This window comes from Meriones unguiculatus, assembly GCF_030254825.1.
Source record: "Meriones unguiculatus strain TT.TT164.6M chromosome 13 unlocalized genomic scaffold, Bangor_MerUng_6.1 Chr13_unordered_Scaffold_37, whole genome shotgun sequence".
Lineage (NCBI taxonomy): Eukaryota > Metazoa > Chordata > Mammalia > Rodentia > Muridae > Meriones > Meriones unguiculatus.
The window spans coordinates 427,371-445,052 of record NW_026843647.1 but is presented as its reverse complement, the minus strand read 5'-3'; the positions used below and the strand labels follow the sequence as shown (position 1 = coordinate 445,052).

Sequence of the window (17,682 nt, the reverse complement as noted above, 5' to 3'; positions counted from 1 at the left end):
GTTGGGAGCAATTTTTCCCTCACCATTGGGTTTCCTTTCACCTGAGAAACACAGTCAGTGGTGTTTTGTGGCCTACTATTCCAACTATTGGTCACTGTTCAGTCTCTGCTACCTTGCTGATCAGACACAGTGTGGAATCAGCTCTGCCATCTGGGATATGTTTTTTTTTAATTTTTACTGAATAAGAGTATTTTGCTTGTATGCATGACTATGCACTTCTTGTGTGCCTGCTCCTCACAGTAGTCAGAAGATTGCCTCAGAACTCACGAACCTAGAATAAAGGATAGTAGTGGGATCCATGTAAACACTGACAATTGAGCCCAGTTATTTGCAAGAACAGCAAGAACTCACTGCTGAGCCATCTGTCCTACCTTATGTTGCTTATTTATCATCAGCATTTACATTGCTAATATTTTTTTACTTTTTAAACATGCATTTCCTTTTAGTAAGATCTTATTAATGTTAGTTTAAGCTGTGGCCCTGCTGGTTTCTGGAAGATTAATACAGAATTGGATTGAATGTATAATTCCTTGTAGGAGCTCCAGCAAAGACCTCTGAGTTTTTTCTACCTATTATATTTGTTTGATTGACTTTTCAGGGAGGCTCTGTTTTACAATATAGGTCTGGCTGTCCTGGAACTTTTTTCATAGATCATGGTGGCATCCAACTCAATGAGATTCACCTGCCTCTGCCTCCTGAGTGATGGAATTAGAGGCATAACTGAATACACCCAGCTTGTCCATCACTTTTTTGTAGTTAATAAATGTTCATAAATTTCTCATGATATGTAATCAGTACTGTTCATATGTTCATTTCTCTCTGTATCTCCGTCTCTATCTTTCTCTTTCTATTTCACTCTCTTCTCTCTGTCTTTGTCCACATTAATTGGCATGTCTATTTCAAGGCTATATCCTATTCAAAGTGTTCAGATATGACACAGTTATTCAGTTTTCTTCTAAGAATGACTTATTGATAACATTAGCAGTTCCTTTTTAATATAAAAGCTTTATTCTTTATTTTTCAACTATAGACTATACATGATTTGGAAAGGAGAATATACAAAACAATTATCAAAGAATAATCATGTGTTCTATGCCTTTTCTTTTGTCTGGTCACTCACAAATATGATCTTATTAGCTATGATTGTTGTTGTTTGCCCACTCACATTATTTTTATCCATGTATTCACCATAGTCCACTATCCTGTCCACAAATATACAAGCCCCCCTTTTCACATACTGATATGTCATATTGCTGAGGCCTGGTCAAAACACAATATTCAATGCCATATTGTCTTTGGACTGATGCCAGTGTCCCTGGATCACAACATCTCATTTGTTGCTAGACAAAATATTGTGGCTGTGTTTTTTCCTTCCACCTCTTTCATGACTGGATCCTGACCAACTCACCCAAGTAACTGAACCCAATTCATAGATTGCTCAAGGATCCAACTGCTGGCTACTTGAGATTCATGTTTCACAAACTGATAAAACTTCTATAACATAGGTCTTCAAAGCATGGCTTTGCTTTTTCTTACAATCTAATCTTTAGGCTTTTCCTTCTCCCCTCCTTCACCTGATGCACAACACCTAACTGTCTAACATTAGCACTTCTGTGTCAGAAAATAAATGAAAGAAGTACCAAAATTATGTGAATATATTTCCAATGAAGTATAAATTTATATTGTTGCCACTGTTTCTGTTGTACACATGTATCACATATTTTAGAATTCAGTGACCTTCAATGATGTGCATGTGAAATTCAGCCAAGAAGAGTGGGCTTTGCTGGAACCTTCCCAGAAGCAACTCTACAAAGATGTGATGTTAGAGACCTGTAAAAACCTCACTGCTATAGGTAAGACTGCAAATTTTCTTTCACTTTTAAAATAAGGAGACAACTCTTACTTTATTATTGATCCTCTTCTATAATTCCAATTGAGAATGAGGTAGAATGAGGTGAATAAATCAGACATGGTTCTAAAAGTCACAGAAGATAGTGATTTAAGTTTTCCTTAATAATAATACGATATTTCCAATAATATATATTTTCTGGTACTATATTTTAGGCTACAATTGGGAAGATTATAATGAAGAACATTTTCAAAGTTCTACAAGTAATAAAAGGTAACTTTATGTGCACAATGAAACAGATAAGAATCTTAAGAAATTTTAATGTGTCCTGGTACAGATATGAATCTTAAGAAATTTTAATGTATCCTGGAAGTTTGTTTTTTTTGGTTTGTTGTTTGTTTGTTGGCTTCTTTTTATTTTCTGTTTTTAAATTTTTTTTCTGTGTAGCTGTGGCTTAACTTAGAATTGCTTGTTAGACCAGGCTGACCTCAAAATCACACAGATCTGCCTGATTTTGCTACCACAAGTGCTGGGATTAAGGGCACGTACCAGCATACCTGGCTGTGTCCTGGAAGTTTTAAAGAAAACCAACAGTGTATAAACAGCACTGCTTTAAGTATACTGATGATCATTAAAATCTCACAATTTCTTGTACTTCAATCAGGTATCTGATTTGTGTTTGCAAGGTACTCCCCTAAGATAGAAGAAAACAAAATAATGTTGTAACAGAAAATACCATTTGAATCATATAGACATTACAGCTACTGAGTTGAACTGGCAATCTGTTTAGTCTTATTCTATCTACTCAGATATTGTAAAAGGCATATACATTGAATAGGTGATCAGTATGTGTCCAAAACCTTTTAATAAGCATATATGCCATAATACAACCAGTGTTGTTCATATTCATACAGTATAATTGTAAAGTTTACTGAAAGGAGCAGCTTATGAGAGTCAAAATTATTGTTGTGGAGAAACCTTAATCCCTATATGACATGTCTATGATGAACAAAAAACAAACTGTGTTAATTCAATGTGGGAATCTTTTATTATTATTGTAAATTAAACTGGTATATCATATGTCACAATGTCTGTAAGACACATGAGCATAGGGATATTGAAAGAAGCAGTATCCCTGTCTTTCTCCAAGAAAAACTGATTTTTTAGTACTCCCCACTTTGAGTAGATTTGCTGAATGTGATAAATGGATACTGTTAATTGGTTTTGCAACTTCACTGAGAATTCATCAGCAAACTCATACTGATGAAAAAAACTATGAATACTAGGAATTTGGAACTTCTTCTGCATGTCCTGCTCACTTTTTAAATGAAGTGTAATTCATACAGTACAAAAATTTGTGAATGGGATTGTTGTGGTAAAGCTCTGAATTCTTACAGAACTCTTCAAATATACAAAACAAAAACCTCTTATAGAAAAATGATGGTATAAAAGTGAACCACGTAACAAATATTTTTACCATCACAGGGATCTTCAAAAATACCCATAATGAAGGGAAAAACCATGAATGTGAATAAAGTGATAAAACTTTAAAATTTGATTCTCCTTTACCATTAGAACAAATTATGACAATAATTCATATAGATAAATATCTTTATTATGTAATGCAATGGCTGTGGTAAATCTTTCACATGTGTTAATTATCTTTGCAGGCATGAAAGCAGTCATACTGGAGAGAAACCTTCTAAATGCACTGTATGTGGTAAAGTCTTCCCCTATACCACTGATCTCATACGGCATAAAAGAACACACACTGGAGGGAAACCTTATAAATGTAACCTATGTGGTAAAGCCTTTTCACAAAACAGTCATCTCATAAGCCATAAAAGAACACATACTGGAGAGAAACCTTATGAATGTAACCAGTGTGGTAAAGCCTTTGCACAAAACAGTCATCTCATAAGACATAAAAGAACACACACTGGAGAGAAACCTTATGAATGTAACCAGTGTGGTAAAGCCTTTGCACAAAACAGTACTCTCTTAAGCCATAAAAGAACACACACTGGAGAGAAACCTTATGAATGTAACCAGTGTGGTAAAGCCTTTGCAGAAAACAGTCATCTGGCAAGCCATAAAAGAACACACACTGGAGAGAAACCTTATGAATGTAACCAGTGTGGTAAAGCCTTTGCAAAAAACAGTCATCTCATAAGCCATAAAAGAACACACACTGGAGAGAAACCTTATGAATGTAACCAGTGTGGTAAAGCCTTTGCACAAAACAGTGCTCTCATAAGCCATAAAAGAACACACACTGGAGAGAAACCTTATGAATGTAACCAGTGTGGTAAAGCCTTTGCACAAAATAGTACTCTCTTAAGCCATAAAAGAAGACACACTGGAGAGAAACCTTTTGAATGTAACCAGTGTGGTAAAGCCTTTGTAGAAAATAGTTAACTCATACGGCATAAAAGAACACATACTGGAAAGAAACCTTATACGTATACTCAACATGATAAAGCCCTTGCACAGCAGAGTAGTCTCCAAAAACATGAAAAAACACACAGTGGAGAGAAGCCTGATGAGGGCAATTAGTGTGATAAAGCCTTTGCATGTAACAGTCATCTCCTAAGACAACGATACATTCTGGAGGGAAACCATATGAATACAACTATGTGGTAAAGCCATTGCACATAACTAATACATAAAAGAACACATACTGGAAAGATGCCTGACTGTAACCAATGAGAAAAAAAACTTTTGGACTTCAGAATAATCTCCACACTCATGAAAGAAATCCTAATGGACAGAAAGCCTGTGAGTGTTTTTAACATGGTGAAACCATTCCACATTTGTATAAACTTCATCATCATGAAAGGATTCATAATGGAGGAAAAACTTATGAATGTGTTAAAATGGTGAGGCCTTGCACAAATCTAGAGTCATCATTATCATAAAAGTATCCTTACTGGAGAGGAATTCTGTGAGTATAAGCAATGTGGAAAAGCCTTTGTGTACTTTGGTCCACTGAGATCCAACAGAACTGTAAAACTAGCTCAATGGAAATGACCTCAATTTTCTGAAGGGGAAAGGGAATAAGGGCAATAGGAATGGAGGGTAGTCATGGGGCAGAGAAGGGAGGGGGATTACAATTGGAATTTAAAGTAAATAAACTTATTTTTAAAAAGAATACAATGAACGGTGAATATCAATTACATGCAACAGTATTATATAAGATGTTTAGGGAAGACTTATTGATCATCCTGATTCTCAACATTTACTGTTTTCAATTGCCTTACTTTACACAAGAAACTTTTAGTCCAGTGGATGAATATGTAGGGAATGGTGAACTAACACCAGCTAGGAAGTTCTCTGAGAGTATCACAACAGTGGTAGCCTGTAGCAGTTTCTTTGTGTACACATACCTATTGTTACAGGGGTTCTATTGAAAACCATCACAACCCAGACTGAATTTTGAGATGTGAGGGAGGAGGCTTTCTCTTCTATGTATGACCCTGCTGCTGGCCTAGTTGTATAACTATGGCAAGGGTGAGTTTTCTCTGCCTGACATCATCTGGAGACTGTCTTTAGACATAGATGCCACCCACCAAATTTGATACATGGCCTTTGACACAGATCCCTGAAAACTCTCCCCTGCCTTCAAATATAGGATAATTAGGTTCCATGTTCTTGTTCATATTATAGGAATGTGCTTTTTAGTGCAAATCAAGCATCCTTGAAGTGCCCAGTTTTAAACAATTATCTACACCTATCCTTAGAATATCCCAGTCACTCCCCAAGGGGTACATACCCTCTGTTTTCTAGAATTAAAGTTAAACTTACTTTCTGATGTGGTTCCCAGAGTGTTCTGATCACTGTTATGCTTGTGGGTCTTCCAAGCCTCATACCTCATCTTCTGCCCCGCATGCCTTTCTGGGTTGGTGGGAAACAGCCATCCAGACAGCAAGAGAATCATATTCTCTGAAATGCTTGTGATAAAATGTTTCAGACTTCATAGCATTTCAAATTTCACGTTTCTGGATGTGAGATGGTAAATCAAAGAGTGTCTTGGGGTCGGATTCTTTAAAATGAATTATACCTAGTGTTTATTTCACAGTAAGGTTGAAGGCAATCGTCATGGTATAAAATCTTCTGAGGTGAGTACAGTGGCTAATGGAGAAAAAATAAGAGCAGAAATTTTATTTCCCTGTTTTTAAAGGGATGGGTGGATAAGGTATGGGTGGATGACAAAGGAGGGGAACTCCATTTTTCAATGGACTAGGGAAAGTGGTTGGGGAGAAGAAGGAGGGAGGATGGGACCAATAGGAGTTGAGGGAGTAAGCTTCAATCAGCATATATAATGAATAAATTTTGAAAAATAAAAACAATTAATAAAATAAAAAATAGTAAGAAAAACAAAACAAGAGAGCAAAAATTTGAGTCAGTTTGAGTAACCACCCTCCCTCAAAGAAATAAAAGAAGATATATGGAAAGAAAAGAAAAACAGAATCTTTGTCTTTGCCACCTTTCTTCCCTGTGGGCTCACTTGATAATCATTATCCAATGGAGACCATGCTTCTCTCTCTGAAGTTTATGTTACCATAGAAGTAGGATTCAAACCTGGAAGTAATGGCAGAGGTTCCTAGTTAACATACCAAATCAAACCTACCTGCCATTTTCTCCCAGTAATCCTTCAGTCCTTCCATGTTATCTGGTCCTCCAGGCTAGTACAGCCCATGCAATACCCTGAATTCTCCTTCCCAAGGCCTGAGCTAACCTCACCTCCCCCCTTATCCATCTATAGGCAAACTATTTTGGCTACCTGTCCCTGTCAAGAGCCATGCAGGAGCAACAGCAAAACAGCTGTAGAACTCATGGAATGTGGCTCCCCTGTTAGCATAGTCACAATGAGTTTGTCGTGGAGAAGCATAATCCCAAGAACTGATTTTCCTGAGGACTTTGTGTTCTTATGTAGCATGTCTCTGCTCATTGCCCTTATGATGCCCATATTCCTCATAACATGAGTTGTATGACAACTCTAAGGAGGCTTCTAGCCCATCACTCGGCAATATCACTGGCATTTAAAATTAACAATTCTTGATCTCTTTTCACATGTTTACTGGAGCAGATTAATGAATTAACCAGTGCCCTTGAAAGGAGTCATAGATATAGATTGTTAGCAATGACTATTATAATTAGAAAGAATTTGGAAAAATAGATTGTTTAACAAGGACAGGGAAGATGTTTTTGCTAATGGCTCTGATGTAAAAAATCTTAGAGAACAATTTAAAGTTAAGAAAAGTACACTGTTAATAGGAAAGCCAGGGATATTTTAAGGTTGATGAGCAGAAACAATAGCCCAAGGCAGCATTGGCTGTCTGAGCACCCTAAAGCTGGGTCTGAAACTGAGATACCATGTGATTCACCTATACTTGTTTTTTTTTTTCCATCAGCTTATTGATATAATTTAATAAAAATGATTAATGAGTAGATGCACACCCATTTAAGATTTAAAGTACAGGTGTCAGTACCATGCCATTTTTTATTACTGTTGCGCTATAGTACTACTTGAGATCTCGGATGAAGATACCTCCATAAAATCTTTTATTGTACAGGCATTTTTTTTTTAAATAAATTCTGGGTTTTTTGTTTTTCCATATGAATCTGAGAATTGTTCTTTCAAGTTCTGTAATGAGTTGTGCTGGTATTTTGATTGGAATTGCATTGACTCTTTAGATTTCTTTTGGTAGAGTGGCCATTTTTACTATGTTAATCATACCAATCCTGGAGAATAGGAGATCTTCTGATGTCTTTCTTGAAGTTCTTTTTTTTTTCATACAAGTCATTCACTTGCTTGATTAGAATCACACCAAGATACTTTATGTTATTTGTGCCTTTTGTGAAGGGGTTTTGTTTCCCTAACTTCCTTCTGAGCCCATTTGTCTTCTGTATGCAGGAAGGCTTAACTTTTTTTTAAATTTAATTTTGTATCCAGTCATTTTTCTGAAGTTGTTTATCAGCTGTAGGAGTACCCTGGTTGAATTTTTGGTGTTATTCATGTCTACTATCACATCATCTACAACACAAGCTGGACTGGATGTGGAGAAAAATGAACCCTCCTCCATTGCTGGTGGGAATATAAACTTGTACAACCACTTTGGAAATCAATCTGGTGCTTTCTCAGAAAATTATGAATAGTGCTCCTAGAATATTCAGTTATACCAACCCTGGGCATATATTCAGAAGATTATCAACCATACAACAAGGACATTTGCTCAACTATACTCATAACAGCTTTATTGACAATAGCCAGAATCTGGAAACAACTTAGATGTCCCCAAACAGAGGAATAGACACAGAAATTGTGGCACATTTATACAATGCAATAGTATTCAGCAATTAAAAACAAGGAAATCAGCAGGCAAATGGATGCAACTAGAAAAGACCACTCTCTCTGAGTGAGGTATCCAGAAGCAGAAAGACGCTTATGGTATATACTCACTTATATGTGCATATTAGTCATATAATATAGGATTAAAATACTAAAATCTATAGTCGTAAAGGATATAAACAACAGGAAGAACCCTTGGGAAGATGCTTAATCCTCATTTAGAAGGGAAAACAGGATAGACATCAGTAATGGGAGGAGACAGGGAACAGGGCAGGAACCAACCACAGAGGGCCTCTGAAAGAATCTACCTAGCAGGGTATTGAAGCAGATGGTTAGACTCATGGCCAAACTTTGGGCAGAGAGCATGGAATAATATGGAAGATTCAAGAGATAGAAAGACCTGGATGGGAGAGGCCCTCCACAAGGAGGCCAATTGAGCCAAAAAATATGGGCCCTGGGAGTCCTGTTCCAACCAAGGACCATGCATGAAGAACATCTAGAACCCCTGCTCAGATGTAGCTCATAAGTATCTCAGTTTCCATGTGAGTTCCCTATTAAGGGTAACAGCAGCTGTCTCTGACATGAACTCAGGGGCAGGCTCCTTGATAACCTACTCCTGGAAGGTGCAGCCTTGCCAGGCCACAGAGGAAGATGCAGCCATTCTTGATAAGACTTGATAAGATAGGCTAGGATAAGATAGTAGGGAAGGAGAAGTTCCCCTGTCAGTGGACTAGGAGAGGGGCATAGGGGTAGATGAGGGAGGTTTGTTGTAACTGGTGGAAGATCACGGAGGGGCTTACATCCAGAAAACAAAGTGAATAAATTGTAATAATCAGTAAAAAAGAAAAAAAATGAGTTTTTTTTTTTCCTGAAATGGTTGGACTCAGGCAACTGTCTCTTAAAAACAAATAGAAAGAATAGTACGTCATCACTTCACATTTTCCTTTTTCCTGTAATACTATGTAAAATAAATACCCTTGATAAAATTCAGTGGTTTGTTATATATTCCTAGTAGTATAATATTGTAAAATATTTTACAAATCAAATTTTGGATGTTAAGTGTGTAAAAATAGTTTATGAAAAAGTGGCTTGACATTTCAAAAGAGCAAAGAATGATTACTCAAAACTCAGGAGGGTGAAAATGGAAAGAAAATTGATGGAAGATTAAATGATATATACATAAATTAATATCTCTTACACATTAAGTATAACATTTTGGTTATTGAGATTTAAAGATAGACACAGAATATTTCTCAAGTAAACAATGTAAGCTATTATTAATAGCTCTCATGCATGCACCCTGAAGTATTTCTTTATATTATTCTTTTTGTCACTGAAATGTGTTCTTTGAGAAGTCATGCCACTACATCCTGATGTTCAGGCTCTAATACTGACCATTCAATTCTTATTTCAGGGTACTGACTGCCTATAGCCCAATTAGGAGTGAAGTCAGACAATGTTTGATTTCTGTGTTTAGCTCAGGTCATAACTTTTGATGATACATTTTGAGTTCATCCACAATTTCAAAGTAAAATGATTGACTTTCTTGAAATATTAAATGTTCTCTCTCACTCTCTCTCACACACATGCATGATACATGTAATAGCAGTTATTGGCACCCCAAGACTTGAAATTGAAAGAGCCAAAAGAGGTATATATGAGAGATTTTGTAGGGAGGACAGAGAAATGCGAAATAATGTGATTACATTAAAAAAAATCTCAAAAAAAGTACAAGTTTTCCATGAATAAAAAAGTTGAATAATATTATATTTTGCACTCGTGATTCAGGACAATCAATTCCATTCTATCTTAGCACATGGTAAGCTTTGCTTCAGTAAACATGAGTGTAGATGTGTGCTGGACCAGCCCAAGTCATCTGTTTCATATGGATAATGGTGGAACTCCTCATTCAGTGTGTACAGTAATACTCCCTTTTAAATTGACTCAAGAATTTTAGGTATTTTTTTGTGCATGAACTGTATAAAATAAAGTTCCCCTAAACTTATTTTTTGGTCCACTTTCTTCTCCTGTCTCCTTTCATCCTTTTACACAGAGATGCTGTCCAACCTGGATGATAAAGAGTGTTCCATAGATGCAGAAGAATGGACATTGTTGTATAGTCCATTCTGTTAGTTCCTGTCTTTCTATTGGAGAATTGAACACCCAAGTTGAGAGTTTTCAATGAGCAATGTTTATTATTTCCCTTTATTTTGTAGTTATGGTGCGAGGTTTTTGCCTCCTGATTTGATGCTTGGGATTATTCATTCTTTGTGTTGTCTTGGGTGTGGTTAACACTTTAGATTGGAGTGTTCCATTGATTGGCTTCTGTAGTGAAGTTTTACAGAGATACTGCTCATATTTGGTTTTATTATGCCATATATCTTTATTCATCATTTATTATTGAAAGTTTACTGGATGTAGGAATAAGGGTCCCTTAAATATTATATATAATGTGTCTCAGCCATTCTAGGTTTAGAATCTCTCTTGAGAGATTAGGAGTTACTCTAAAGAGTCTGAATTTATATGCAACTTAGTATTTTCAACTTGCAACTTTTAATATCCCTTCTTTGTTTAATATACTTTTCTTTACATTTAATGTTTTGATTTTATGTGCTGAGCACAATTTATTTTCTGGTACACTTTAATTGTTGTTCTATATACTTTTTGTACTTTCATAGGCTACCCCTTCTTCATTAGGTTAAGGATACATTCTTCTATTATTTTCCTGAAAATATTTTCTAGAATTTTGATGTGAGTTTTGTCTTCTTTTTCTATTTTTATTATTCATAAATTACTTTTTTGCACTTTTTAGAATTGCTGGATCTTTTGTGCATAGCTATTTAACCTTTCTTTTGACAAACTCTTTTTCTTATTTTTCTTCTTCTTCTTCTTCATCTTCATCTTCTCATCCTTCTCCTCCTGCTTCTCTTCTTTCTCCAACTCCTCCTTCTTTTTTTTCTTTCTCTTCATCGTCCTCCTTCTCCTCCTCCTTTTTTTTTCTTTTAAAAATAGTCATTTTACCTATATATTCATCCGGATTAAAGTCTTCTGTTCCTGTAATCATGGCAACTCTTTCCCATCTCCCCTTCTATCCTGTCTAAATTCACCCTCATATTAAACAAGGAGGGCTATAATGTATAATAAGAAAATAAAATAGCAAAAAGACAAAAGCAAACACATCTGAGTAGGAAAAAAAAAGAAAAAGAGCCCAAGATGGGAAATGATGTAGACTTGCTCAAACATGCAGGAATCTCACAAAATAGTAAACTTGAAACAATTGTATACACACAGAGGACATGTAGCTTTAAAAGTAGAAAAAATCTTCAGCAAATTAAAATGAGAACTATGATAAACATTTTTTAAATGAATGTCAGAATTCTAGGACATGAGAATCCAAACTTGCCAGTGAGGGAAATTTTTGGCCATCTACCTATTAGAATGTACTCTTAAAAATACAATTAAGAATAGTCCCTTGGATGCAATGAGTGTACCTTGGAGAAAACTACATTTTCATTTGCAAGCACTTATCAATTAGAGATAGGGCTAGGGACAGAACACTAAAGGCCTTGTGCATGCTGCCTCAGTCTCTCACAGTTCATCTATTCTTCAGTCGTCTTAATTTATGGTGATTTGTTCTTTGATATCCTCTTTCTTTTCTGGCTCTTACACTCTTCTGGCTGAATTACTTAAGAGCCTGAAGGTCATATTCTGAGGTCTCTCACTGACTGTCTATTTTCTCTATGGGTCTCTGCATTTGTCTCCATCAGATGCAGGATGACATTTTTTTGATGATGGCTGAACAAGATACTGGTCTATGAGTATAGCAGAATGGTGTCAATGGTCATTTTATTACTTTTAGTAGAACGTAGTATTTGCTTTTTCCCCAGAACCATGGTCTGTGTAATTTCTTTTTCTTGATCAATAAAGCAGTGTAAGGTATGGATTCCATCATGTGAAGTGGGCCTTAAGTCAACTATAGATTGGTATTTACTCCTACAACTCTTGCACTAATATGTCTTACAGATAGAACATTGTTAAAGTTCAAAAGTTTGGTAGCTGGGTTAGTGTTTATATTTTTCCTCTTGTAGTTGCAGAGTACTTACCATATCAAAGTTGCTAGAATGTAAGTGTGAAGGTTCTATGTAGGCACAAGCTCTATTTATCTATGTTCCATGTAAGTGTAAGTGTTGTCTCCAGCAAGAGGGTACTGCATTCAATTTGTGGAGTGCAGCCTATAGTCTTGGCAAAAGCCTGTATTGTTTTGGCATTACAATCACACCACTTTGGCCAATACCTCAGTTAAATATAAACCATTACCAGTACTGGATGCTTTATTTAGTGACAAGAGATTTCCAGTTGGAACTTTCTTCTTGTGTGGTGATTTCATTTATATTGGCTTGTTATATGTATATATTTTAGAAAGTTTCTATTGCAGTAGGTTTCCACTGTACCAAACAAATGACCCTTAATTTTACCTGTCTTTCCTCATGTTACCTTTTCATTGCCCTCTTCCTTTCCCAATCCCCTTCAGTTCTATCTTTTTAGCCCACCTTCCATTTGTACCAAGTATTTTATTTCCCTTTCCTATGGAGAAATCTCTGCCTCCCCTAACCTCCAGTTCTTAATCTGTATGATCCCCTGCAGTATTATGTTCAGTTGTTTGCATACTAATATATATGTAAAGCAAATACATACCCTATTTCTCTTTTGGGGTCTGGGTTCTCTCACTCTCAGTTATCTGCAAATGTACATTTACCTTTATGTTTCATGATAGTCTTGCAAAATCTACCCCTGTGATTCCTCAAGAAGAAAATAATCAGAACAATGTACTCTTAAAAAGGCAAACAAAGTTTGTAGTGCTGGGATAGTTTATAGCATTTAAGATTAAATATCTCATACTTCTGTATCCTCAGGTGATTACTTGACATATAAGATTAGGAGTTACATATGATATGTCCCCCAATGACTAGATGTAAATGAATGGCTGGAGACATCTTCACCTTAAATTAGGAACTATAATGATGGACAAAGAATGTTTTGTAAAAATGATTTTAAAAGTGAGGTATTATGACCTCCTTTTCCTAGAAATATCAGGAATCACAGTATCACTGTGGTGTTTTATGACCAAAATAATGAAAGAATACTTAGATTTAGCACATAAATAAATTCTATGAAGATATGATGTATAGACAATGCATTATGCCAGAAATTTAATAATAACTGTTGCTGCTTTGGTCTAAATTGTTTTTCTTGAGGCAGTCCATTAAAATTTGATAATATACTTCTTGGGACAAAGCAATATGTCCAAGCCTGCTTAAAGATTTTCTATCTATTGCCATTGAATCTGAGAATGCTTCCAACCTGAGAATGGGCTTTCAGGCTGTGGCAAACATGCCTCCAGATTCTCAAAAGTGTCAGGTTATGGGATTGATGAAGAAATATGATAGTAAAAGATAAGGTTTATCAATGATGACTAAATTTATGACCAAGAGACAGTTAAAACACCTGTCTGGGGACAAAAAGGATATCATCTATGTTTTAGAACAATGTAAATTTACCCTTTATTATTGAAATCTGTCTAAATAAAGAAGTACTCTGACTGCCAGTCAGTCAAGACTCTAAGTTTCTTTGGACAACCATATCTGACTTATTTTTGCCCCACCTCATCCTTCCCTCCTCTCTGGAAACTATCAACTGCTGGGGCTGGTCCCCTGCCTTTCACCACACTCTTTTTTTCACAGTAGGGTGAATACTCACAACTAAAGATCTAGAGCTACATTCTTCAGAGTAGATAGGACATGCGATATCTGTTTTCTGAATCTGAGTTACCTAAATCAATATCGTCATTTATATTTCTATCTACTTATGTACATACCATTTCACTTATCTATATCAGGTGAAGGATATTTAGGTGTTCTCATATTGTACCTATTTTGAACAGAATAGCAATGAGTATGGTTGAAAAAATATTTTTGAAGGAATATGTTGAGTCCATTATGCATGTGTCAAGGAGAATTATAAGTGGTTCATATGGTAGATTTATTTTCATCATTTTGAGAATTCTGCACACTGATTTCCACTGTGGTTGTACAATTTTGCAAGCTCCCTTTGCCAGAGATCCAGGTTTTGCCTTTCCAACAGAAGATGTCAACTGTCAACTTAATTACTGTTTCCTCCAGAAAAAAATAAAATAATAAGGGAAAAATATATAGTACCTGTATTATTTATCACAATTATTACTATGTAATTAAAATTTGAATATTTATATTGAACACAAATTAAAAAGTAACATACATAACTTACTAAAATGTGTTTTCAGAAGTAGTTTCTACTCTGAAATAGAGTGTATTTATATAGCATTGCTTAAATAAAGGGCTCTTTTAGTTATGGTTAGATATACAGCATATATAAAATTGCTAAAAGTAGGGGTAAGTAATTTCATTTGAAGAATTAAGGGCTTTTATTATAGTCCAGGTATTGGACTTAATGATGGGTGAGTCATGTTGCTCAAGAAAGATCCCCAAAATGACAGCTGTGTTGACAGATAAGCACAGAGCCATGCAGGCCAGGGCCAAGCCAGGAAGGTCACTGCCATGGGCAGGCAGTGTTTTCTCTCAAGGTTTGGGTACTCTTGAACTCAGCAAGGGATACATTCCTGCTGATCTGTGGGGAGAAATTAAACCAACATCTCAACTCCTACAAGTCACTCTATGTTCAGTGCATGAAGAAAGATTTCCAGTGATATTCTGTGCATCCTATCACATTCTCTTTTACTATAGTGCCAAGAAGGACACTAAACATACATTATTTGTCATTTGAGGTATTGGTTGCCTAAGTTTGTTTTTTTCTAGCTAGATCTATGATTAAAGATGGTGAGTATTTTTTGTGTGTTTCTCAGTCAATTGTGTATTATTTATGCTTTATTCTGTCACCCATGTTTATCATTAATTTTTACAATTTATTCACTTTGTATCCCAATTGTAGCCCCCTCCCTCATATACTCTATGTCCGACTATCCCTTCCTTCTCTTCCCTTATCCTTCTCTTGTAGTCCTCTGATAGGAAAGGTCCTATCAGACCCTAGCCTATCAGGTTCCATTAAGACTCCCTGTATCCTCTTCATCTGTGGGCTGACTAGGTGGCCCCACCAGGGAGAAGTAATCAAGAATCAGGCAACTGAGTTCAGAGACTATCTCTTCTCCCCTTACTAGGATTCCCATATGGAGACTGAGCTGTCTATGGGCTACATATGAGCAGGGGGTCTAAGTCCTCTCATGCTCTTTGGTTGATGCATCAGTCTCTGCAGGGCCCCAGGACTCAGATTTTTTTTTTTTTTGCTTTGTTGATCTTCTTGTGTGACTCCTGACACCTTTAGGTCCTTCTATCTCCTACTTTTTCAATAAGACATTTTGTGCTCTATACAAAATTTTTCTGTGGGTCTCTCCATCTGCTTCAATCACCTGTTGAGTGGAGTCACTTAGTGTTCATCCGTGGAAGGCTCCTATCCTGTTCTCTCTCTTCTATGCGTTCTGGTGTCTATCCTGTTTTCTTTTCTGAATGAGAATTAAGCATCTTCCCTATGTTCCTCTTTGTACTTTAGCTTTTAAAAGTCTATAGATTTTAGCATGTCCAATCTATATTGTATGGTTAATATCCACTTGTAAGTGAATATATACCATACATGTATTTTTGCTTCTGGGATACATCACTCAGGGTGATCTTTTTTAGTTCCATTCATTTTTCTTCAAATTTCATGATTTTCTTGTTTTTAATACCTGAGTAGTATTTCCTTGTGTAAATGTACCACAATTTCTGTATCAATTCCCCCATTGAGGGACATCTAGTTTGATTCCAGATTCTGGCTATTATGAATAAAGCTGTTATTGTCATATTTAAGCATATGCCCTTGTTGTATGGTTGAGCATCTTTCTGATATATGCCTAGGAGTTGTTTAGCTGAGTCTTGGGGTAGCAGTATTCCCAGTTTTCTGAGAAAGTGCCAGACTGATTTCTGAAGCAGCTGTACAAGTTTGGATTCTCACCAGCAATGGAGCAGGGTTCTCCTTTCTGCACATCTACTCCAGCATGTATTGTCCCTTGAGTTTTTGATCTTAGCCATTTTGATGGGTGTGAGGTGGAATCTCAGAGTCCTTTCTCAGATTTTTAAGGACGTTGAGCATTTTTAAAGTGTTTCTACACCGTTCAATATTCCTCTGTTGAGAATTTCTCTTTAGCTCTGTACCCAATTTTTAATTGGATTATTTGATTTCTTGGGTTATTTATATATTCTGGATATTAGCCTTCTGTCAGATGTAGAGTTGGTGAAGATCCTTTCCCAGTCTTTAAGCCATCATTTTGTTCTGCTGACAGTGTCCTTTGCTTTAGAGAAGCTTTTAAGCTTCATGAAATCCCATTTATTGATTGTTGATCTTAGAGCTTGTGCTTGAACTTGTCTTCTGTGCCAATGTGTTCAAGCCTCTTCCTCACTTTTTTAAATAACAGATTAAGAGTGTTAGTTTTATGTTGAGGTATTTGATCCACAAAGACTTTACTTTTGTGCAGGGTGATAAGTATGGATCTATTTCTATCTTTCTATATGTGGACATCCAGTTAGACAAGCACCATTGGTTGAAGATGTTCTTTTTTCCATTGAATGGTTTTGGCTTCTTTGTCAAAAATCGGGTGTTGTAGGTATGTGGGTTAATTTCTGGGTGTTTGATTCAATTCCACTGATCCACCAATATGTTTCTATGAAAGTACCACATCGTTTTTACTGTTTCTCTGTAGCACAGCTTGAGATCCAGGATGGAGATACCTCCAGAAGTTTTTTATTGTACTGGATTCTTTTAACTATTCTGGCTTTTTTGTGTTTTATGTGATGTTGACAATTGTTCTTTCAAGGTCTGTAAACAATTGTGTTGGTATTTTGATGGGAATTGCATTGAATCTCTACATTTCTTTTGATAGGATGGCCATTTTGCTGTTATTCCTACTGATCCATGAGTATGGGGTATCATTCCATTTTATGATATCTTCTTCAATTTCTTTCTTCAAAGACTTGAAGTTTTTTTATACAGATTTCTCACTTGCTTGGTTAGAGTCACACCAGTGCACTTTATGTTATTTGTGGCTATTGCAAGGTTGTTGTTGTTTTTTTTCCTAATTTCTTTCTCAGCCCTCTTGTCTTTTATATACAAGAGGGTTTCAGATATTTTTTTAGTAACTTTAAAATGTATCCAGCCACTTTGCTGAAGGTGTTTATAAGCTGTAGTAATTATCTGGTAGAATTTTTAGGGTCACTCATGTGTACTTATCATATCATCTGTGAATAGTGATACTTTGACTTCTTCCTTTCTGCTTTGTATCCCCTTCATTTCCTTTAGTTGTTTTACTCCTCTAGCTAGAACTTCCAGTACTATGTTGAAGAGAAAGGAGAGAGTGAGCAAACTTGACTTGTCTCTGATTTCAGTGGGACTGATTTAA

General features: G+C 36.0%; 1 protein-coding gene across 1 annotated transcript; it reads left to right on the top strand.

The window, feature by feature from the left end:
* Window positions 1–1,738: 1,738 nt before the first annotated feature.
* Window positions 1,739–4,216, top strand: LOC132651010 (zinc finger protein 120-like; the record flags this gene model as incomplete). Its single annotated transcript, XM_060376334.1, has 3 exons — window positions 1,739–1,853; window positions 2,065–2,122; window positions 3,520–4,216. Coding segments are annotated over 3 exons (870 nt in total), but the record flags the coding sequence as incomplete, so codon positions are not given.
* Between the last annotated feature and the right edge of the window lie 13,466 nt (window positions 4,217–17,682).